This window comes from Corvus hawaiiensis, chromosome 12, assembly GCF_020740725.1.
Source record: "Corvus hawaiiensis isolate bCorHaw1 chromosome 12, bCorHaw1.pri.cur, whole genome shotgun sequence".
Taxonomy (NCBI): domain Eukaryota; kingdom Metazoa; phylum Chordata; class Aves; order Passeriformes; family Corvidae; genus Corvus; species Corvus hawaiiensis.
The window spans coordinates 9,026,686-9,051,384 of record NC_063224.1 but is presented as its reverse complement, the minus strand read 5'-3'; the positions used below and the strand labels follow the sequence as shown (position 1 = coordinate 9,051,384).

At 46.1% G+C, this 24,699-nt stretch overlaps 1 protein-coding gene across 2 annotated transcripts in view; it reads left to right on the top strand.

Moving 5' to 3' along the window:
- Positions 1 to 24,699, top strand: part of NECAB2 (N-terminal EF-hand calcium binding protein 2) — a 76,432-nt gene that overhangs the window by 35,666 nt on the left and 16,067 nt on the right. Inside the window, exons 3-5 of one of the 2 annotated variants that reach the window (XM_048316925.1) lie at positions 2,334 to 2,442; positions 20,953 to 20,978; positions 23,698 to 23,795. In XM_048316925.1, coding sequence (XP_048172882.1) covers positions 2,334 to 2,442; positions 20,953 to 20,978; positions 23,698 to 23,795 — 233 coding nt within the window. The remainder of the gene's footprint in view (positions 1 to 2,333; positions 2,443 to 20,952; positions 20,979 to 23,697; positions 23,796 to 24,699) is intronic. The other variant, XM_048316926.1, reaches the window with a different exon arrangement.

Sequence of the window (24,699 nt, the reverse complement as noted above, 5' to 3'; positions counted from 1 at the left end):
TCATGGTAGTTGGTATCTGTTCTACCTGTTCTTTCTGGAGGCTCTGAGATAGGAGTCAGAGCAGTGTTTTGGCACAGATTTTAAACACAGACATTTCAGAGGCTGCAGCAAAAATGTGTCCTGGAGCGTACTACTCAAAAAAACCCTCAAAAAACCCAGACCAAAACAAATCAAGCCAGAGTAAAATGAAAGACCGGAGTTATAAGATATAAACTAGATAAAGGCCATGGATTTTTTGCCTTAAACTTAGAAACACCTTTTTTTCAGAGTTAAGCAAACTGTAAATTCAGATCAAAGTTCTCTCCTGAAAAAATACCCACTTCACCTTACAGTTTCTCTTTCCCAGTAAGTTGATTTATGTGACTTTTCTGGGAATTTATTTCTGCCTGCCCTCTGTGTGGAAGGACAGTTTGAAGGTGAACAGTTGCTAATTTATGGTTTACAGGTAAAATGTTCCACATATAAAGAATTGTTTAGCCCTTGTGGGATAGAAATGCTGCCATCCTTTTGATCTTGGTGTTTGAAGATGAGCATTCATTGCCAGTCAGGATCAGAAGAAACCAAACCTTGATCTTGGCTGGGATACTGCATAAATAGGAGCACTGAGGGGGAAGAGCTTCTTATCCAGTTCTGCAATATGAAGAGGTGGAGATGGGTGGTGTGTAGGGGGCTCCTGCTCTGGACAGTCTTTTTATCTCCTTTGGGGAAAGAATCTCACCACTGGGTTAATCTCCAGGTGACACAGGTGGGATGCTTCAAGCAGTAGGTTCCTGCTGAAGTACAGGTGCTTTAGTGTTCTGTAATCAGAAACAAAGAGCAGATTTGGGACCCATTCCCTGAGCTCTGCATTGGTATTCTGCACCCTGCCTGCTGCAAAGAGGTCACATTTTGGGGAAGGAGTGCAGAAAAACAATAAAGGCAGCTGGACCCTTTCTGCAGCCATTGTGGTGCTCTGGAAGTGGTGCCCTCTTCACCCAGGGCTGCTGTAGACTTTGTTCTCCTGCTGTGTTCCTTTCATAATTGCCAATTAAATGGGCATCTTAGACTCAGTTTATCATTGTTCTAAATTTGTCTATGCCAGGCAAGGGAAACTGGGTTAGCATTTGGCAATGCAGGTATGTTTAAAGAGCAGCAGACTTACTTTGGGGAAGAAATATTGATGTGTATGTGGAGAGTTGGCTGATTTTGTCCTCTAGCATCATTTCCTGAAAAAGAAACAACAGGGTTTATTATTGATTTGATTAAATAATAAATGATACATTGTCCTAGCACAAAGTAGGCAGCATTTCCAGTCTGTGACTCTTCTGTGGATGTGAATGGAAAGATTTTAAATAATATGTGACCTGGGGTAGTCATTCCCCCCCAGGCACTGCTGCACACCAGGGTCTGGCGTCAGCAGCTTGGACAAGAAATGATAAATTAAAGTTTCTTTAGAGCTTCTTTTGTCTCTCTCCTGTTGCTTTATTGCTGAACTTCACAGGAGCTTTCTCACAGCCAGCTCTGTGTCTGTCCACAGTGCTTGGTAGCTGCTGTTTAACATTTCTGTCCAGAGCAGGGAGATGGACTGTGCTGGAGAGGATGCAGCTGGATGGAGATGGCAAAAGATACTGCTGGGTCTGTTGTAATTCCAGCCCAGGGTCTTTTCCTATCTGTTAAATGTCTCTTAATGAGTGTCCTGTGTCATTTGAGCATAGGGTAGACAAAACACTCCATAATCTCTTAAATGTAATTCAGTTTTAGGATGAAGCTTAACAGTTTTTCCTCTTTAGGTTTGAGCCAGGCTTTGGCTTAATAGCCCAATTAGTTGCCAGTGGCCAGTGTATCCATACCCAGGAGCACCTTCATCTGGCCCTGGCTCAGCCAGAGATGCAGGGTCCCACCCTGAGACCCGCTGCCTCCAGGCAGCAACTGACAGAACGAGAGGACACAGTCTTAAACTGCCCCAGGGGAAATATAGGTTGGATATTAGGAATAAGTTTTTCACAGTAAGAGTGGTTAAATACTGGAATCGTCTGCCCGGGGAGGTGGTGGAGTCACCATCCCTGGATGTGTTTAAAAAAAGATTGGATGTGGCACTCAGTGCCATGGTTTAGTTGAGGTGGTGTTAGGGCATGGGTTGGACTCGGTGATCTTGAAGGTCTCTTCCAACCTGGTGATTGTGTGATTCTGTGACTCTGTAAGATCTGCACTGGTTGAGGGCCAGTTTTGCAGAAGCATTTGGAGATAATTTTGGTGTAAATCCTTAAATCTGTAAATAACTCTTGATTTTCATCCTTGTCCCCCTCACTTTACTTGTCCCCTTTCCCTAATGGCAGCTGTGTCACTGTTTGCAGATGATGGGAAGCTGTCCCTGGAGGAGTTCCAGGCCTTCTTTTCTGATGGGACACTCAACGAAGAAGAACTTGAGAAGCTCTTTCATGCCATTGACTCAGACAACACTAAGTAAGTTCCCTGTGCTGACACCCTTCCATTTCACAGAGTGTGGATCATAGCAGGGGTGTGCAGCAGCCATGCTGTGCTTCTCTGGAGAGCTGAGCTCTGCACGGGCTGCGGGGATGCAACTTGCTTTGCAAAACTTTGCAAAATCTCTGTTTCTGCTTGGTTCGTGTCTCATCCTGACAGCCATTATGACTTCTTTTGTCTTGGTGGTTTTTTCAGGCCATTTCTTTTAGTGAAACCTGACCTTTACAGCATCTGAAACTACTCTTAGTTTGATGTGGGCATTTAAATACCTCTTTAACTTTTTCACTTTATCTAAAAGCTTTGCTGTGCTATAAAAGGCAATGGTGTGAATCTCTCTAAGCACAGACCTGTCCTGCCTCTTTGTGATGTCTCTGTATCCCCTGCACCTGGACCATGCCTACTTCACCTCCAATCCAAAAAAACCCTGGAAAGCAGTGATTGTTCTAGCACTTAAAGAAACGAGCCCCTTTACCTTCAAGGTGAGATGTTGATCCAAGTTGTGGATGCTTTGCCCCTGCTCTGCTCCCCACAGCCCAAGGTGGCTGTTCTCGCCACACAAAGCCTGGCCAAGGCAGTGAGGGCTGGACCCAGGAGCACAGTCAGCATTGTGGCTACAACAGCAACAGGGAAAAACGATGGCAGAGGAGGGCTCTAGGTGTGCCTTTAGTTTGACATGACATCAAAGTTGAAGCTTAAATATGGCACCTGACTGCTCTCCATGAGCATCAAGCTTCTGCAGGCTGTGCCAGGCTGTCAAACTGAGCTGACAGACTCGTTAGCAGCTGATGTTTCCTTCCCCTCCCTGTCCTGGCTGTCTCTCCCTCAGTGCTCCCTCTGCCTGCCTTTGCCTTTGGTGGGGTCTGAGGTGTTTGTGAGCTCCCTGACAGTGTCTGGTGCCAGCAGCATTTGGGATCAGCCTGAAGCCATGGTTTTCCAGTAGGAGACTGCCAGCAGGCAACAGCAGCACTGGGCACCAGCACAAAGGGCACAACCCACTGGTGGCTTTTCCCTTTCCAAGTGGAATCTGTCTTCAAAAGCCTGAGTGGTTTTATCTATTTGAAAATACAAGTGAAAAACATCTTTGAGTCATATTCTAGTGTGACTCCTATTCCTCTGGAGAGAAAAAAATCTGTCCAAAAAGCAGAAGAAAAGAGAATCCAATTTTAAATGAGAAGTCTTAAAGCAAGTGCTTGAAAAATAATAATCTGGTTAATTCTGAAGCCTTCTGACAGCAGGGAGATGGAGTTTTGCCCATGTGAGTGGTGCTTTTTTTGCCACCCATCCAAAAAATCCCCTGGAAAGCAGTGACTCTGCTGGAGGGCACTGGCACCTAAGCAGCAGCTGTAAAACTCATCAACACAGTACAGGGACTGCTGAAGAATTTCCAAGAGCAAAGTAAATGTGAAGTTTCTCAAAATCATATCTTTTCAATGTGTGTACTTCCCAAAGTTTATTCCAAGGTCAGAAATACCGAAGACCAGCTTGATACTTACCTTCCCCTGAACCAAAGAAAGTTTAGTGATTTTATTACTAAAACTATCTGGGAAGGATCTGTCCTTTCTAAAGGCTCTTCTTCCAGCTCCAGGTGATGTTCCCAGGTGAACTCTCAGTAGACTCTGGGACTTGGGTGCTCACCTGCCTCTGTACTGAAATAATTTATAATTTATAGCATTGCCTGAGTCTGCCAATGCCCACATGGCCTTTGGAAGGAAGCAGAGGGTTGATGTGCAATCCAGGGCACGTGGGGGTGAGTGTGGGGATATTTCTTCTGGTCTTTTTGAAACAGGAAATTGGATTGCAGCCCATTTTTTGCTTGGGAATTGTAGGGAATTTGCAGCTTGCTCCAAGCCTTAGTAAGGGATGTCTCCTAAACTGGACAGAGAGAAAATGTGCTATTTGTAAATGCCATGCAGCAGTGCTGTTGGCAAGGGGTCTCGTTGAGCAGTTCCCAAGCGTGACAAGAGCTCCCACGATTTGGTAGGATTTGTCTTTAGCCAAGCTGCCTTGATACAGTCATCAATACCTGTTAGGGACTGATACTTGCAGAGAGCAGCAGACCATCTGCTGTTCTTGGCTGGGAGGAAAAGCAACGAGTTGGTCACGCTTCCAAGTTAAATCCTTGCATGAATTGGCACTTGTTTATTGATTTAGAAAGCATAGACATCTATAGCAAATTTATCAAGTTGGGGAAGGAAAGTATTCCTTGTTTTTAATCTGCAAGAGCTGTCTCAGTCTCCAGAAAACCTATTCAGAGCCAGGCTTCCTTCTTCAAAATTGTTTTTTACTATGAACTGAGTAGTTTGCTTGACTGCAGTCCTGCGTCCAGTACAGTCCTTCAAGTCCAAGTCATGTGTGCTCTTCACCTTGTTGTGTCTTTTGTTACCCTCACAGTAAATTGCCAGGTCTGTGGGAGCTTGGGCAGGGGGGATGCTGCCTCCAGCAAGCCCAGGCACTGCTGTCGCTGTGCAAGAGAAGTGGAGTGCAGCCTTCATTTTTCCATTTTACAGGGGAACGTAAGAACAATATCAACTTTATCTTTCTCAAAGGCTGTTTGAATTACAGTTTTTGCTGTTTGATAGAAATTTGTTTATTTTTAATTTTTTTGATACTCTCTTTTATCTCCCCATTTTTCTCATATTGGCCATTGTGTTTGTTTAGTGTGCAAAACAAAGTTTGTTTATTGAGATTACATTACAGCAAGAGTAGAAAATGAAGAAAATTATGTTCCTGCTGATTATTAGTAATTGCTGCTACCAGCCAATTACAAAATGTTGATTCAATTTCCTGGAGTATTTTTAGAAGCAGAGAGCTGCCTTGTGGGAGTAGAGAAAATGAATGTCTGTACCAGTTTCTTAACTGGGATTAGCTGGGGAGGCAGTGGGAAAGAGAAAAGCTGGGCAGAGGAGTGGGAGGATGAGGTGGGTTGTGGGTGAAGGAGTAGCTATGCTGCTCTTCAGAGTCAGTGCTGAGGTGCTGTGGCTGGAGGAGTCTGTGCTTCAATCCCGGCATCCTAGAGCCCAGAGAGACATCACACTGACAGCAGGGTGTACTTAGGAGGATGCTGAACTGAAAAGAGAGATTCCAAAATAACCCAGCAGCGTTAATGAGCTTCCTCCTTTCTTCTTGACTGCCTGGGAAGTGCCTCTAGGGGGTTGATGGTGTGGGGTGCTGGGCACGGGCTTCAAAGCCCCACCCCAGGGTTTTATTACCAGGTATCTCCATGCAAGAACTATGCTGTAGATCCCATCATCACCAGGTAATTCATCTGGCAGCAGGAATGTGCAAAATGTGTCATGTGTTTCTCTTGGTGTTTTTTGGCAAAATTATATTCCTAAAGCTGCTGTTACTTAAAACCAACTAAGAAGTCGCATTTTTCTCTCTGTTTCTCACACGGTCTGCCCTCCTTCTCTCCTCCCAGCTGTAGCAGGATGCAAGAACAAGACATTGCTGGGTGGTTTTTCACCACTGGTTTTAGCTGTTATTTCAAGTGGTTTCAGCAGTGCTCCTTGGGGGCTGCCTGAAGATTATTGGAGAGGTTATGTTACTATTAATACCAAGGCTACTGGAACAGCCCAAATAATCTGCAAAGTATGTTCATGTGATGTATGGACATACATAACTAAATAGATACTTTTTGTTTAGTGGCAGAAATGGGCTTTATAAAACATTGGGTTAATGGTTACCTGGGAAATCCAGTTATATTTGCAGAGTTATCTACACACTTTCTTACTTTTTCTAAAAAGATGTATCAATTTCAAAAGGTAAAAGTCATTTCAGATGTAAAGCCAAACAAGTTTTAGGGTCACAAATGAACAGATGAAACCCTTTAAAGGTGTTACTGTGATACTGGACAAAGCTTGCTTTGTCTGACTCACAGCTCTCATCTTCTGCCAGCTCCCTGGGCTGGCACTAACTCCCACTCTGCATCCCCTTGGAAGGAAGAAGCACCTCTGAGCCCTTGGGAAAGCACAGGGATGTCAGACTTGGCTGTTGACCGAACAAGTGTAGTCCTTGCAGAGGATTTTAAAAATTCTTTTTCTATCTCGTGCATTTTTCATAGCTGCAGAGGACAACCCTTTGGGGAGAGATCTGCTCACTGGGGCAGGACTGCTCCAATGAGCTGTACAGGCCCATTCACAAGGAGACAAGGACACGGCTTTAGCATTCTGCTGCTCTGTCATTTGTTATCTCTTTGCTAGGCTTACAGCTATTCTTTTAATGGCTTTATTCTCTACCTCTCCCCGCTCTAAATGAGCTCTTCTCTCCAGTGGCAAACACTAGAAAAGGCTGGAGTGTGCATGTAGGATAATTAACAGAAGCTTCTCAGAAGCCTTTGCAGTTTCCCCAGACTGTCACTTTTGCCAGAGGATTGTGACAAAAGGAGAACTGAAGCCTCTTGAGTTCTCCAGCCTGTACTGCACCTGGCAGTGCCACCTCCCATCCGTCAAGGCACTGACCTGGGGCAGGAGGTGGTCCAGAGGGGTAATTGCAGGGGATGGAGGGGAAAACTGATCACCTGCCTTTGGGATGCTGAACAATATCCTTCTTGAGAATATGAAGCCACCTTCCTCCTCTGACCCCTCAGCTGCTCAGGTACCACAGGGAGCTGTACTATAAATCACAGTAATTTGGGGTCACTTCAGGGTGCAGAGATGCAGCAGGGTATGGTCAGGGTAGCTACCAACCCATTCAGTTCCCGAGCTGGGGGGACAAGTGCAGGGCCACCTCAGAAGCAGCTAATGATCCTAATGAGCTTTGCTGCCTGCACTAATTAGTCCCACAGTGGAGCAGAGTGTGTCGGGCCCCAGAGCACTCTGCCGACACAGCTGTGCTGCTTCCAGCAGTGCATTCAGCTCCAGCACTTTGAGGGACCCACAATGCCAGTGAGGACAGGGTGGAAGCTTTGGACTGCCCCTGCTCTTACTGGCATCAGCAGGGTATTTGTGGGGCCAGAAGCTCTCAAAATGGGTCTTATAGTTTCCACAGATTAACTTTGATTCTCTGTTACTTTGAATGTGTCAATACCCAAAGGTGAAGATGAGTTTCTCAACACCCTCCTTCCAGCACACAGTCCTGCTCCAGACCTGAACACCTTCAGGGCCTTCTGGACAGCAGCCTGCTGTCCTTCTGCTCCAGTCCTTATTTTCCTCTGGTGGAAAGGGTCTGTTACTGCTTTGTTTGGATGCCACAGTCCCTCCAGGCACTACTCTGAGGTGCTTTGCCTTCCTCCTACTCACCCCAGGTCTGGTGTCCTTTGGGTGAGAAGTCTCCATCTGAGAGGATCCCTGCACGTAGGGAGACTTCAGGAGCAGTGCTCTGCTGCCCTTGCTTTTCCCTGGGTTTCTGCAGTCCAGTCCTCTCAAATTTGATCAGAAAAGAACAATGATGATTATGACTGAATACTTTTTTCCTGATCCTCCCTCTCTCTCCCTCCCTAATCTTGGCTATTTGCATTGCAAACCTGATTCAGTGGCATGCTGGATTTGTCTGAAGCCTGCACTACAGAGATGGCTGTGCCCATTGAAACCAGCTTCACTTCTGAATATGGAATGTTCTCAATTAGCTCCCTGGGAAACAAACTACGGATGGTTTAATCAGCCAAGATCTTGATTAACTGATTCAAGAGACAGTTCTTGTCTCTTCTGAAAGGGACAAAATGATTGCACAAAAATTACATGTCTTGCTCTAATTTCTGGCTCTCAAGAACATGGGCATTTGGTGGATTTTGTTTATGTGGAAAATGTTTTTGAATCCCAGCTTACTCTTCTCTAGACATGTCATTTAAACTATACTGTGCTCTATTTTTCTTTTAAGTGAAGAAATACTTGGTGCCAAAGCTGGTGCTCAGCATCTGCTAGTAGATAGAGACACAAAACATCTCAGGCTCACCAAAGAAAAGGGGCTTTAAAAACAAATCACTCTGTGGGAAGGTCATTGTGAGAAACACAAAGCTGAAAAACTGCACAGAATCTTGTTTGAACTAACATTTGAGAACATTTTTCTATTTCTAATCCTATTTCCCAGGTGTTTTCCCAGGTAGGCTCTCTGCTGGGTCCCTGGGGAGAGCCTGTCTGGTAGTGAAGGAGATTGGCTCTGGGAGCAGCTGGCTGGTGTTTGCTGCAGAGTGCGAAGATTGGGGAGGGTTTATCTGCACAAATGGAGTGAAGAAATATCACATCAGAGACTTTTCTAGCTGGGAAAGGGGCTCAGCACCTTATTTTTTGGATTGTTCAGGGCCATTCTGCCTCACAGGTTTTCCGTTCTAGGGAATAGAAAGATACCAAGATCTTGTGTTAAAACCATAAAAGTGACTGAGATATTTAATTCTAACCAACCACTTGTGTTTGAGTCATATTTGAGGCATTCAAAGAGATTGTAGACTTTGCTTTCAGCTCCAATCTTGCAAATTTATGGGGCTTTTTTTCTTGGTAAATATACTTAGGGCACCAGCATCAAGCAGCAGACGTGTCCAGCTGTTCTTTGGTAGGCAGAGCAAGCTGTCTGCCTTGGGACTGGATTTGGGAGGAGGATTTTTAGATAATTTTTCAATGGCAGGAGAAAAGAATGAATGAGAAACAAAGATATAGGGGAAAATACAGCAATAGAATCCAGGGATTTCTTGCTTTACTATTCTTTTACTAGTTCCCTGCCAGTTGTATGTTACATATCCAAACCTGCACATTTGTTGCTCTAATTTCTTCCTCTCCTACATACAGTTTTGGCAGTAAACAAGATACCTGCAAAATCTAAAAGGGGAAGAAGGCTGATTTAATTTTACCTCATGCTCTCAATATCTCATTATTTGCTTCTGGCAATTAGCAACCCATTCAGCTGAGCTCTGAACAATCCCTGTCTCTTTTACTGTTCAATATTACAGATATTACAAATAGAAATTGGATTAGCCCAGGCTTCCATATCAAGTGGAAATAGGCAAAATGTTAAATATTCACTCATCAAAAGAGGCCATTTCTGACTGTTTCATACTGTTGACAGTTTGTGCATAAAAGCATAAGAGATCATCTCCTCCCTCCAAAAAGGAATATTTATTTGTTTTAGTGGTTTGCTCTGAAAACGGTGCTAAAAGAAATAATGAGAGCTTAAAAACATGGATAAATTACGTCTTTTGATGTAAAGGAGAGGGCCAACAAGTGGAGGGAAGTGTGTGAAAAAACATCTGAAGTGTAGCTTTGCTGCAAGCCAGAGGTATTTGTGCCACTATCGTGCCCCTGTGAAGGTGAAAACTCACAGCATCCCTTGGCTTTCTTGCGCGGGGAGGAGCAGGGCTGCAGCACCGCGGCACAGCGGGCTGAGGGGGTCAGTCAGACTGATGGAAATGGCTCTTTTCTGGGTAACTCAGCCCTGCAGGCTCCAGCACGGAACCGCTCTGAAATCCAGGCAGTGATTTCCAGTCCGGGTTATGAATACTTGCACCCTTTCCACCTCTGTAACTCGCTCATCACGGCACTCGTGTGCCTGTCTTGCTCTTGTCCCTGCTGCGCTGGGCACCCACACACAGCACTGACTCTGCGAGTGCCCCCAAGGTCCCTGCAGTGGCATTTGGTGGGGGGCGGCCTGAGCCCCCAGCCCTGCTCAGCATCCCAGCTGCGGGCAGAGGAGGCGCCGCACGGACCGGCAGCTGCCCGGGGCTCCGCATCCCGGCCGTGGCACGGCAGGATCGCTCCCTGTGTGCCGTGGCACGGCAGGATCGCTCCCTGTGTGCTGGGGCACGGCAGGATCGCTCCCTGTGTGCCGGGGTACGGCAGGATCGCTCCCTGTGTGCCGGGCACGGCAGGATCGCTCCCTGTGTGCCGGGGTGCTGCAGGATCGCTCCCTGTGTGCTGGGGCACGGCAGGATCGCTCCCTGTGTGCTGGGGCACGGCAGGATCGCTCCCTGTGTGCCAGGCACGGCAGGATCGCTCCCTGTGTGCCGGGCACGGCAGGATCGCTCCCTGTGTGTGGCACGGCAGGATCGCTCCCTGTGTGCCGTGGCACGGCAGGATCGCTCCCTGTGTGCCGGGGTGCAGCAGGATCGCTCCCTGTGTGTGGCACGGCAGGATCGCTCCCTGTGTGCCGTGGCACGGCAGGATCGCTACCTGTGTGCCGGGGTGCAGCAGGATCGTTCCCTGTGTGCCGGGGTGCAGCAGGATCGCTCCCTGTGTGTGGCACGGCGGGATCGTTCCCTGTGTGCCGGGGTGCAGCAGGATCGCTCCCTGTGTGCCGTGGCACGGCAGGATCGCTCCCTGTGTGCCGGGGTGCAGCAGCCCTGCCCGAGTGCTCGCATCGCTCCGTAATGCTGTTGATTTTGTTGCTGCTTTTTTGCTGGCCAGGCTGGAAAAAACTCTCAGTAGTTCCCTGAGCAGTGGGTGGGAGCCCTTCCGGACAACTTTCTGTTCCTTTGGTTTTTAATGCACTTTACTGAGCACTCCACAACAGGAGGGCTACGCCGTGATTTTGTGAATGAGCAGCACAGGCTGAAACCATTCTTTTCCTTCCTGATACTTATTTGGTATTTTTCTGCAAAAAGGGAACCCATGTTGCACAAAACCGAAATAGTTACTGCAACTATCCCTGTAAAAGAGTTTACGTTCACAGCAGTCCAAATGCACCGTAAACAGCTGGCATTTAAAAGTCTGTCTTGAGGCTGATCACTTTGAACAAGCCTGACAGCAAAATTGATGTGCCGTTAACTGCTGTATTTACTGCTCTTGAAATGCTTTTTGGGAGATGAAGAGCTGGGTTTACAAGCAGGCTGTGCTGCAGGATGCAGGCTGAAGACGCTGCATGGGACCAGGACGTCAAAATTAAGTAATCAGCTATCTCAATGCAACATGATGATAATATCCCAGAAAATCATGCTACATTTCCAAAATGGAGCTGGTGGGGACCCTGAGAGACCCTGAGAGCAAAGAAGTTGCCTGTGCTGCCTCTGTGCTGACCATGACGTGTCCAGCCCATCCTTCCAAGGACGACAGTCCCAGTTTTGCCTGGCGCTGTCAGGCGATGAAGATAATCAATACAGTAATCATCAATTTAATAAATTTGAAAGTGCCATCCCTCCTAGCATCCCTCCTACCTAAGTTACTTGCAGGCTGTAATTAAACCTGCCTTCTCTTTTCTTTGGTGCACTTGTGGGCAGAGTGATATTTTTCAAGAAAAAGTCATCCATAAAAAAAAAAAAAAAAGGAGGGTTTCCATGTAATTTATTAGGAATTTGGCACATGCAGAGAGTTGAAAATGTTTCATACTGTACTAAATGTCTGTTTTACTGAAGGTGGTGACTGTGCTTAGAAACCATTGGGTTAAGCTTAGTAAAGTAGTGTGCTGCATTGATATATTTTTCAGGATATTAACTGTGCTGTTAGCAACAGGTTTTTTGTGTTATCATCTTGTTCAGAGTTTTTGTGAGCTTTTCAAGAGATTTTTCTTTGTGAGTGAGTGGTTAGAGGTTCTGGCCAACTGTGACAGCAAATCATGAAATGGTTTTACCAGGTACAGGGAATGATGCAAGAGGACATTGCCTTAATCCACCCAAAATTTTCTTCCTTGGGCAGAAACAACTCCACCAATCTTTGCTCTTAACATACAGATCCTGGGTGGTCCCAACTGGATATGGAAGGGGAAAAATCCCTCCCCTTGCCCACAGTGGAGTTGCAGAAGGCTGTGGTGCCCCAGCCACGGGCAGTGAGGTGTGGGGTTTTGTGAAGGGCAGCAGTGGGGCTGCTCTGCCTTGGGCTTCTGCTGCACTCCCCAGAGTCCAGGGATTTGGGTTCATGATCAGGCCTCTGTGGAAAATTGTCCCTTGATGCTGCATTTTGGACGTTATTTTCTAGAAGTCATAGGGCAGGAAGGGCAGAGCCTCATGGATGCTGAGCTTGGTTCATTGGTGGTACCCAAACCCCAGTTCTGGAGCTGTGTGGCAAAGCAGGAGGGTGTGGCACCGACTGGCAGCCTGAAGTGCCATATTGCAGTTGCTGATGAATGAACTAACAAATGTCTGGTACTTCACAGGTGCCAGTTTATTGCTGCTGTCTTTTTTAAAAATGACATTTATTTCTCTTTTAACTAGCAAGAGCTTTGAGCATGCTTTTCAACAGCATCCAGACCACTGTTTCGTTTTTATCCATATTCAGTCACTTTTCCTGCTGCCCTTGATGATTAGAGCCATGTGTTTTGTTCTGTCAAACACTTCACCACATAGAAAATGTTGTTTTGGTTGTCTTGAAACTACTGATGAAAGAAAGCATCTGGTCTGTGTCAGGGAGGGTTTGAAGCTTGGGACTTTCTGAGAATGGTGGAGAGGCAGCCGGGGTCTTCATTGGGCTGTTTCTGACACCAACCTGTTGCTGTACAGAGGCAATTGGGTTACTTGGAGGCTTGGCTTACTGTGACCAGTGCTTCATAAGTGTCTGTGGCTGCAGAATGCATCAGTATGCCAAGGGAGTGAGGAGCTGAACCGGCCTTGAAATACAGCAGCAATCTTTGAAAATGTGAAACTAGCAAATAATGTGTTATGTTGTGATGGCCTTCATCTTTATGGTAAATATTGAGTCCCTGAAAGGAAATGGAAGCTGAGTTGTGCTGCAAAAAGCAGTGTCTAATCCACCCCACTCGCCCTGACAAAGTGCCCATTCTGGTTTTATCAGCTGCACAAGCAAAAGCAGGAATATTCCTGTGAGCACACCACAGGCACACCAAGCCCAGTGTGTGTGTATGGAGCAGGCACATGGTCCAGGTTCCGTGGGGTCAGCAGGGTCACCCCTGGGAGCCTCTGAGAGAACATGAGCTGTCATTGCAGAAGAGTTTCCCCATTTTTCAAAGCCAGGAAAACCCACACCAAAACCCTTTCCTTGAAGACTGTGATGAGTGTAAAACTGGGGTGGAAGTAAGGGGTTCTGCAAGAAGAAGTGGGGATGAATCCAAAAGAAGACCAGCACCTGAGATTTCACAGGATATTCTGCGTTGGAAGGGATCCACAGGGATTATTGAGTCCAGCTCCTCTGTGAATGGTCTCTTTGAGGATCAAACTCACAAGCTTGGTGTTATCAGCACCATGCTCTGACCAGCTGAGCTAATGAGGTCACAGTGGGCAGAGGCACCTTCAGCTGCTGCATCTACACTTGCCCTTGGATGGTTTGGGACTTCAGGGATTGTATTTAGCAAGTTCAGTAGCCTCCTCATGTCATTTTTATAACGTTTATTACTGCTACAAGATGAATGCAACTGTATTTGCAGGTCACTGGCTAGAGAACAGACATCTTCTCATCACATCCCTAATTACTGCTCGTGTGGAGTGCTATGGCAACTGCCTTTCTGCAGGGCATCTGTGCTCTGTATCACAGGCTTTTTTGGAGCAGATCCAGGCATTTTTGCCCCAAAGTGTGCCACCCATCTGGGAAGTTCAGCCTCATGACGTATCAATTAGGAGTCAGTGTTCAGTGCTAACCACCCTTCCCTCCCCCCCACCCTCCCCCTTTTCTTTTGCAATCAGATCTGGAGCAGGATTTGTAAAAGAGGCACCTTACTGTGGGTGTATGAAAGCACTTCTGAGCTAAACTCAGGCTCTGGCACGGTGGGAAGGATGCCAGTGGGCAGGTCTGCCTGTAAACCCTGCAGGTTGGGCTGTGCAGTGGCTGTAGGGTGCTGAGGCCCTTTGTTGAGGGGTGTGGCTGTCCCCAGGAGAGCCACCAGACACACTCAGAGATCTGCCATGAGGCTTCCATATCAAGGAGGAGGAGAAGGTAGTAAAGATCTTCTGCTGACCTCCCCCATCATAGCAGAAGATCACTGAAAAGAGCATCTTTGGTGATGCTGAAACCACAGATGTGGGTATCTGAGATGCTTTTTGTCTGGCTTGGGCAGGGGGAGCCCTGCCTGCCAGTGCTCAGCAGGGAACTGAGACCTCCTGGTTTCTCTCTGTGCTTCTACAGGCAGAGCAATTCCACTGTGGACTCCCTGTGTGACTCTGCAGAAGCTTCACAGGGTCTTGTTCTGTAGGGAGGGAACAGCCTTGAAGCAGGATGAACAAAGGACCGTGTTTTATCCTGAGCCTACCAGGTTTACTGTGCTTCTTTGTGTTGAAGGTCAGTTCAGTTTACCTTGAAAAATCAGTGTTTTCCATATTACTGGCTTTTAATGAAGGCTCTGCTGCCCTGGTGCTCCAGAGGAGAGCACTCGGTGCAGAGCTCACAGCTCTGGGCACCAGCATTTCCAATGACCGTGGGCGTGTGGTTTGGAAAGTGGATCTGGGCAGTGTCTCAATTAATGAGAACCCAGATGGCTTATAAAGGCAAGAAGCTGCAGAGAAAGCCATGTGAAAATATTACTATTAAAATGTATTAAATACTGAAACATTACTATCCAGTGGACCTGAATGAAGGTGTGCTGTGCAGCCCCAGTGCTGCTCACCTTCTGTCTTGCTGAGCAGAGAGCCACGCTCGTCACACAGTGTGGAAAGAAGCAAAACTGTCCCTGTCTTGGTCCTCATCTGCCTAAATTCCAAGGAAAGATGTGCAACGAGCAGGAAGGAACCCAGCCCCAGGTTTAGGTGAGCAGAACATCCTTGGGGGACACTAGACTTCAGCCTTCAAATGGTGAGTGAAAATCCTGTTTTATAGCAAGGGCAAGTAGGAGGAAAGAGACCATCTCTCAAAGTATGCAGAATGTGTTATAAACCCCAAACCTGCACCACAGGTGATGAGACTGTAATCAAAGTTTATATGTGAAAACTTCATACAAAATCCTCCTTTTGCTTCTCTGTATTTCTGGGCAATTCTTTGTCCCTATTTTTTTTCCTCTGTGCTATCAGGGCTTTAGAGAAAAACATGTTTTGTTGCTGGGCTTTCAGAGCCCCTTACTGTGCTCACCAGGTGCTCAGTGATGGAGCATATGCTAAGGGAAAATAAAGTTGTTAGTTTTGCTTTAGAGAAGGCAGCATTTTTCTCCCCTGCAGGAGCCCCCATGGGAGCTGTTCTCCACAGGTGTTATCATCTAAATCATTGTGCTTCAGTGCTGGAAGTGTCCTGGTTAGGTGGTGATCCATGTGCACTCTGCAAAACTTTTCCTCTTTCATATAATGTGGATTTTGAGAGAAACCTCAGGAGTAAATGATAACCCCTGTGCCATCTCTTGCCTCATGACTCTCCTCCATCCACTCTGGGAGTTCAAACATGTGGTACTTTCTGCCCTGCTGGAAAAAGAAAATACCTGCTGGGTTATTTCAGGCTCACTGCTCACTCTATTTATTGCTGTACTGAATACAGAGCAGGGCAATAGTACCTGCACCAGCATGTGCACCTTAGAATTATTCCTGCTGAAGCACACCACAAATTTATGTCATGCAAGAAACAGGGACATTTGGCAGCAGAAAAAGACCATCCTTAAAGTAGAGCCAGGTAGGCAGCAGAGCCCCAACTGCCAGTTTGCCACAGCTAAAGCAATTAAAGGCAAACCTGATACATGTTCTGAATCCTTCTCTGCCTGTGTCTTTCGAAGCTGCAGGTGGCTGGATGTCCTTCTGGTTGTGGACAGCCTTGGCATATGGTTTCTGCTGTTTCTTTGCAATGTGGCACACCAGACTTTGGAAGTCCTTTTTTAAGTCATACCATAAGAGTGGTTTGGGGGTTTTTTTAAGCAAGCAGATGGGTAAAGGGGAGGTACTTGGATTGGTCTTGGGAAGGATTTACCAGGATTCACCAGAAGATACAAGATGGGCTTGGAAAGTGGTTTAATTCTTTAGAATTAAAGTTATTCAGCTCCTGGCTGGCATCCAGTATTTGGTATTTCTCATGCTCTGCCTGGAATAATTTCTCTCTCTGTGGGGCTTGTGTAAAAAATATTTCATTGAGTCAGAAACTAATGATCAGAAGTGACCATCTGTGACCCCTTAGTAGGCATCTGGATGCATATTTGCCACTTCTGAGGTGTTGAGATACCACAGCGCTGTTGCTGAAGCCTTTTCATCAGATACAATAATATTTTCCATCTGCACTTGTTGTTTTTTAGTCTTTCCTAAATGAAAATGAGTTCTGCAGGTGGCTAATGCTAGAGGATAATTTGTTTCCGTGCTCGTTTGAAGCCTTGTGGCAAACCTAAAGCTGCAAATAAAAGATGGAAATAAAAGTAGAACGTGATTTCAGGAAGGAACCATCCATTTTCTGTGCTGGTGAAGTGACTAAGCCGTGTGGCTGCTGATGCAAACCTTTCATCTGCCCAAGGAAAAGGGTTGTTATCTTCAGCTGAAGCTGATCGGGCACTGAGCAGCATTTGAGCAGCACATCCAGGCAGATATTTGCATGAGAAACATGAAGATGAGACTTTGATGTATTTGCAACTTCTGAATTCCCATTATGTTTTTGATTGTACTGCCTGTTGGGAGTGACTGGGACACCTTTCCTTTGGCTGAGCTGAAACCCAGGAAGGGAATTTCATGCCCCGCTCCTCCACATTATCTTTTTCAGTCTGAGATAACTTTTTCTCTCCTCTCTTTATTCGAAGTCTGGAAAAATATGTTAATGACAGCACATCAGAGACCATCAGCCTTAGGGAGGCAGGGAGATGCTGGGAAAGAGAGAGAGAGAGGCTGGATTGCAGACTCCTGGCTGTGTTTGTTGGAAGGAACCTCTGCAGGTCAGCAGCAGCACTGGACCAGGACATCCCTGACTTTGCCATGCTGAGACCTCCTGGGATGTTCTCTGGGTAACCCCCTCCTGTGCTGTGCTCCCCTGGGCTTGCTTATTAAGAGCTAATCCAAATAATCATCATGGGGAATTTCCAGAAATATTTCATTTTCCTGGTGGAAAACACTGATTTGCTTTAGCAAAGTGTTAGGCTGGATCTGGATCGATTAGTTGGATGTTCTGACCCAAGACCTGGATGTTGCATGGTACCATCACCCACCCAGAGGTCTGGCTGCTGGGATGCTCAGCTTGAGGCCATAATCCTTGGGCTGTTGGACACCTGCTGGACAAAGGTCCTCTGCCTGAAGGTGCTGCTTCCTGGGACAAAGTCTCAAAGATGGCATCATGTTTCAAGAAAGGTGGGTACAGGAATAAAAAAGATTTACAAACTGATGGAAAAGCAGCAGAGTCAGTACAGGACAGCTCTGTTAAAAGCCTGTCCACAGACAATCTGCAACCAGGGACATGACAAGGGAAAGATGTGACTTCCCGGGGGTCCTCGTTAGCTCTAGTGCTCATCAAACCACAGTTTAACTCTGGGTGGGGCTTTGTGGGGAGAAATGTATTTCTTTCTGGAGTATGCAGGAGGCACAGCCATTACTCTGGGCAGCCTCTTGCTCCTACGAGTCATGCATCAGTAATTACTCCCTGGGCAAGTTCACTTAATTAATCCCACTGAGGGGATGCTCTCGCAGCATGGTCATTGCTCTTTAAACTCCTGCTTACACAGGAGGAGTATCATGCTTAGAGGTCTTTTCTTTTTCTTTGAAATAGTTGGATATGAACCAGGAGAGAAAACTATTTCCCCATTGCCAGTATGTTTATCTGGTCAAATGATCCCAGTGTATTTAAATGGAGGGAGTGGTGAGCAATAAACAGTCCTTTTTTGTGGCCAAAGTAGTTCATGGCTTGGGCTCTGCCTTTTCAGAAGGTGATCTAGGTTGAAATCTGAGCTCTTGCGTTTGCCTCGTACTTCTGTTGGAGCAATTAGGTCCCAAATGGCAAATGGAGGATCTCCAAAGTATATCTTTGCCTTGGAAGGTAACCTCAAAGGGTGCACATCCCCAGCAAGACTGGGGATGCAGGGTTGTGCTGCTCCATGCTAGAGCCTCATTGGTTGGCAAATAGAGAAAAGGCCTGGATTTTCAAAAAGACTTGGATTTTCTTGATTTTTTTTCTCCTTTGAAAGGAAGACTTTTGTTTTGGAATGAGATCAGATAGATATGGTCTCTACTTTGCAGAAAAAATTGTACGACAGAAAGCTTTAATAATTCTTTCATTTCTACCTAAACTTCATTACATTCTGCTTAGTTAGTTGGGTTACGGCTTCAATAAGCTCCTGAATTAGTCATATTATTGATGCAACAAAAAAAATCAAAAGCTAATTCACAGCCAAGTGTTCTGGTACTTGAAAGGCTTCTTTCATTTTTTTCCTGGAAACATGAGAACAACTTGTGATTTTTCTTTTTAACTTATTGTTGTAAACAGGAATGTTGAATGTTTGGCACCTGAAAAAAAATTGGTAACTAATGCTCACCTAAATATTATTCTGCTGAAGGGTTTTGTGATATGTTATTGCTCCAAAAATACCCTCTGAACGGCAGCTCTGGGATGAAGGGTTGGGGATGATAAGGGAGCTCGTCAGGAGCCAGAACCTCCCATTTCACAAGGCCTGAACCCCAGTTCCTGAATATCTGCATAATAAAAATCCCTACTGGCATAACCCATGGTGGGGGTTAGATACTGAAGCATTAAACCACCAGATCAGCTTGTAAATTGTTTTGTAGCCAGGTGTTGCACATGGCTTGTGCTGTGCAGCTCCCAAGCTGGGCCAGAAACCCCCCTGTAACAGCAGTGGGGATGTGGCTCTGTGTCAGCGATGTTCCCAGCAGGCAAACTCCTGGGGGATGGAAGCAGCCTGCTCAAGTACCCATTGATTTCTCCTTACAGTTTTTCATCTGAACATTATCATATTTCTTATTAAGTCAGCTTGTGGCTTCAGTAATTTCTTTCATTAGGCTTATTCTGAAGGCAAGATGACTTAAAATTAAAAGCAACTTCTCAGCCGAGTTAACATTCAAGCACAATTAAGTTAAATCATACACTGGCAAGATGTGAGGAAATAAAAGACCAATTTTGGCAGCAGCAGATCAATTATTACAATGCAGAATCACAGGGAATACAATAATAGGTTGGTTTTTTTCTCAGTAACATGCCCTAGCTGCAAACCCATAACCACGTCAGTAGGTGTTTATAAACAATAACTGTCTTCTGAAAGATATTATTGAAACACTTCGTGGGTGATGCTGATGTAAAAGCTACTCTTATGCATGTGACTGAAAGCAGCATTTGACTTCCCAGGCTGTGTGCTGAGAGAGCTTTGGTGAACAACCAGCTGTGGTCCTGAGGCTGTGCCAGCGCTGGAAATGCATCTGCTGGGGGTCTCACCTGAATTCCTCTGCTGCTGCATTGCTGAAGCTCCGTGCTGGCAGTCACTTGCTGCCGAAGTGCTGTGCTCTGCCAAAGCTCCTGGGATCAGGAGTGACTCTGTTGCACAGTGTTTTGTATCTGTGTATTCAGTGGATTTGGCCATGAGAACACCTAGTCAGGGAAGCTGAGCCCACAGCATCCCCAGAGGCTTTTGTAGGACTCAGGGAAGTAATTCCAGGGTTTGAGGAAGATGATAAGTCTCCAAGAGAATGAATATAAAGTAGTGCAAAAGCTCATTTTGCAGAGAGAGGCGTGTGCTGCCCACCCTGCCACAGCAGCCACCCCTGCAGGTGTGTCCTGCACCACCAGTGTCCTGCACTCGAGACAAGAGGTGACTTCTTCACACCATGACAGGCATCACTTACCCAAAAGGGGGTGTGATTCAGCACCTCGTGCTTTTTCAGCAGGACACAGGGCAGGTGGCACACTTCTGTCAGACAGCACCTCACGAGCTCGAGACATTTGTGTTTGCCTTGATTTGGACATCAAGGCAGGGCTGCAGGAGGATGCTGTCAGTGAAACCCCTAATCCACTTATGCTGGCAGGTTAGACAGAACAGGGATGAGTTTAGTTAAAGATATAAAGATATTTATATTCCAGGATATAAGTGGATTGATAAAATATAATTCTATTAAGAGATTGTTCCAGTCCTTGAATGGCACTAATGATTGTGTGGGAATAGCAGGCACAGAGAGATTAGCAGCAATCTTTATTTCCCAAGCAGGTTGTCTGTTGAGATGTTGTTATGTAAACTAAGTGTTCGTGTGTTAAGAAGTAATCATGCAATTTTGTCTGGAGAGAGTCCCAGGCAAGAGCTGCTTCGTAAGGACAGAATTAGGAGAATTGGTCCATCAAGAAAAGTACATTTTGCAAATTTTTATTCTGAGTAAATGGGAACAAACACATTCCTGTGCCATATCGAGTGCCTCACCAGGGTGTTGCCAGGCTGGATGTTTGTAAGGAAGTCAGAGGAGTTGATGTGCCAGGTGTGCTGGGTCTTCCTTGGACAAAGGTCTCCCTGTGGTGGGGGATGTACAAGTACCCATTTTCCCCTCAGGCAATAGCCAAAATAACTTGTGAACCTATTCCAGCTGCACAGATGCTGAAGTTGCTCTGAGTGGCACAAACCCTTCTCTTCTCCACAGGCTGTCCCCACTGGTGGCTGGGGGATGCTGAGGGGGCGGGGGATGTTGCAGGAGGGCATCTGGAGTTAAGCCCGTGGGAATTCTACCTGTAGCCTTCATCTGTCCTGTACATTAAAATTGTCTTTCTCTCTCTCTTTTTTTTCTGCTTCCTCCCCTGCCTCCTTCTCCCCCTCTTCCAGCAATGTGGACACCAAGGAGCTGTGTGGTGAGTGCAGTCCCTCTTTTTGGGCAAAAGCAATCACTGTGTGCACGAGGGCCTTCGAAGGGTGTGTGAAACCCAGTACAGAGCTTGCAGTGCTGTGGCAGCTGTGGAGCTGGGGGATCTCAGCCCTGCTGCTGCTCTGCCCCTTATTCCACAGGAAAATTGGCAAAACTTTTTTCATTTTCTTGCAGCACAAATGGGGTCAGAGCTAAGTGAAGCACATGGATCCCATTCAATAACAAGCGGGAGTTTAATTTCTGGAGATGTCATGGCTTCCAGCTTCGCTCTGAAGTTCAAAAAACCCATCTCCCTCTGCAATACCTGTAACATGTTTCTCCCTAGGCCAGCCTTCATGTTTCCCAGCAGGCTGCCTGACGGGTGCAATACCTCTGCTGTACCTCCCACAGCTTGCCAAAATTAAAGGCTGAACAGAACATCTGTGATAATATTTTGTCCCACACCTTGACCAGAAAGAGAATATTTCCTGCTGGGATTTCTGAAGGGCTTTGCCTCACTAGGAGGTGACTCAAGCTGCTCGCTCAGGTGTATTTTGCTATGGATGCTTGTTATTGGGAAATGTTTCCTTCACCCCAGCTTTTTGGGAGGAAATAGGGAGAGAGGCATGTGGCCTTGCAGAGAGCTCATCCACCTCTTCTCCTCCCCTCCTGTGCCAGGATGCAGAACATATAAAATCACCTCAGCAGGTCTTCACCATTTACCTTCATCACTTTGCCACTGATTATAGCCTTTGGAAGTCTGTCTGGGAGTGGGTTGTGCAGACAGAGATGGGGTTACTGGGTGCCTGTGCCAGCACCAGGCAGTTACTCCTCATTCCTGATCCTTTAAAGACCTCTCTGTCCATAGGTGTGTCTGCACCAGGACATTGTCCAGGGTTTCTCTCTGCTGGTGTACTCAACCCCTGCCCACACCATTTTGAGCATCCAAGCTGGCAGCAAAAGCAGCAACATTTCCCCTTTCCACTGATTATTCCTGCTTGTCCTTGTTTGGGTATGCAAGAAACGAAGATTTCCATAAAATCCTTTTGGTCTGCTGATGATATGATGGGCTTGTTCCCGTCACTCCATTCTTATTGCACTGGGTCTCCTTGCCAGCTGACCCAAGAAATCAAACCCCCACAGCTTGCACCATCAACTTTGCCAGGAAATCCAGCAGTACCAATGGCATTGTTTGACCCCAATTGGCTTTCTCCATCACTCTGATAAAATCAGAAAATTACGTGGCTGTCACCCAGCGTGATCCCATCTCGCTGCCTCTCCCAGGGGTGAAGCTGCCAGGACAGAGGGGAGATAAACCATCACCTCCTGTGGAAAGCTGGGGGAAGCCAGAGAAAGGATCAATCAGCACAAGTTCCTGCCTAGATCTGTTATCTGCTGAATACCTGCCCTTGCCTGTGATTTATTTGCTTGCTTCTCTTCTAAGTATTAAACATAAACTCCCAGTTTGTCTAAATGGGAGCTGTGGTGTCTTTCTTGAAATGAGTTGTGTATTATAAGATGTTGAGAGTATCTTAAAAGGCATTTCTTGAGCCCTGCAGCTTTGCACGAATGAATAACACTAAAGCAGCAGAGCTGAATACTTTGTTAAAGTCAACTCTGTTCTCCTCCCATGTGCCCCTTGGTCAGTGTCAAGGGCTGTGCTGTGCCCACAACAGCTCATTTCTCCTGAGATGGATGGGTCCAGCTTGTTGTTTCAGGACTTAGAAAATGTCTTTACCTTTCAGCCCTGCTCGATTTTTCTTTCCCAGGTAGGAAGGAAAACACAAACAAACACGCTGCAATGAGAATAAGCTGTTTGGCTTATCGTGGAACAGCTGCTGTCAGACACGCTGTGACATTCTGGTTTCTGCCAAAATCTTCTTCCCTTTGGATATGTTCTCAGACTGTAAATAGCTATAGGCACTTCTAATTAAGCCAAGAAAACCTAATTAGTGGGGTTGTTTCCTGAAGTCTCTGCACTCCACAGAGATGTCACCTCAGTGTGAAGCTCCATGTCCTAGTGCTGAGGAATGGCCCCGGCAGCTTTTAAGGAGCAGCTTTTTGCTGTGCTCTGTGTCAATCACCAGAAACAGGGGAAGGATAAAGATGGCACAGAGAAAGTGTGGCTCCTTTTCTGTGGAGAACACGTGATTTCGGGCCCAGCTTGCAGCTCTGTTCTCTTCCTTTCAAGGCATATTTTACTCCCAGAAGCCTATTCAACCTGTGATGGTGGGTTGAGGTGCAAATGTGATAGGAATGTAGGGAACGATGTAAGGTCAGTCTCAGCTTATATGAATTGGGGTGAACCGGGGAAGTATTTGGATGCTTTGAGTGGCAAAGAATGTCAAGGGGGATTTCTTCTGAGACTTCTCCCTCCGTGCCAGCAGTAGGAGGGAGAGAGACCATATAAAATCAAATGCAGAAGTAGGTGTAGAAATAAAGACCCTGATGAATTCTTTTCAGTGGGAATTACTGGGTCTTACATCTCCTTTTTGCAATGGTCCCAAACTTCATGGGAATCACACCACTTCCCATCCCTTCAGGACAAATTGTGACTTTGACTGAAGATAAAGAGTATAAAAATATACCTGGAACCATCCTCTCAGGTTTATCTTACCACCAATAGTAAATCTTGCTGTGCTGTGTGGCCTCAAGTTACATTACAATTACAAGTTACATTACAAGAACATTACATGTTCCCATCATGTTTCTCTTGGTTTTCCCAGACTATTTTGCTGACCATATGGGAGACTATGAAGATGTTTTGGCCTCCCTGGAGATGCTGAACCTCTCCATCCTGAAGGCCATGGACTACACCAAACGGGTGAGTTCTCCTTCCTGCACCTCGAGTTTCACAGGCACAGAGTGAGCACTGTAAATGTCGCATTAAAGAGCACATAAATCTGAAAGGTCCTCATCCTCTTCAGCAGTGCTGTGTGCTCCTGCTCTGCAGACAACGTGGCCTCTTGGTCTCTGGGGTGGGATTTTGAATGCATGAGTTGCTGTTAGCATCACTGACAAGGCTTTTAGAAACTTCACATGATAGAGCTGCCTTTAAATCCAGCTTCCATCTTGGAAGGCATCCTGCTTTCCAAATACAGTTGCTCATGTATGAAGCTGCTGTATTAGAAACTAGAGGGCTGTGTGTTTGAAGGACCACAGAAGAATCATGCAAGCACCAAAACCAAGATATAATGCCCTGTTTTACAAGTGCAAATAGCCCTAAGTCTTCAAAAAATCCATCATGTATATTAATGATACTGGACTATTATAGACACTGACAGTGATCAAGAAGCATATTGAAGTTCATTTATGAATACCTAGAAAATTTGAGCTGATGTACCATATAAACATCCCTGCAGAGAGGTGCACCGCTCATTTGTTGTCTTACCAGGATGAGAGAAGTGTTCATAGAGGTTTAGTTCCTTTGAAATAATTTTCCTGTCTTTCCATACCACTTAATAGTGCAACTGGGCTGTATCAATGATATTTATTGCCTCAGGACAATCAATCCTTTCTCCCACTTCCACCTTCAACCGCATTTGCATTGTTCTTTTGTGCCACGATGAATAGAAAGCATTTTTCCTCTGCACTGGTGAGCAGTAAGGTGGTATGCTGAGGACCAAGCCAAGGAGAAAGGAGTTGTAAGGACTTCCCAATCCAACTACAGCCCTCCTGCAAGCAATCCAGATTGAAATCTCCCTTCCATTTATCTTTGAAGCTAAAGG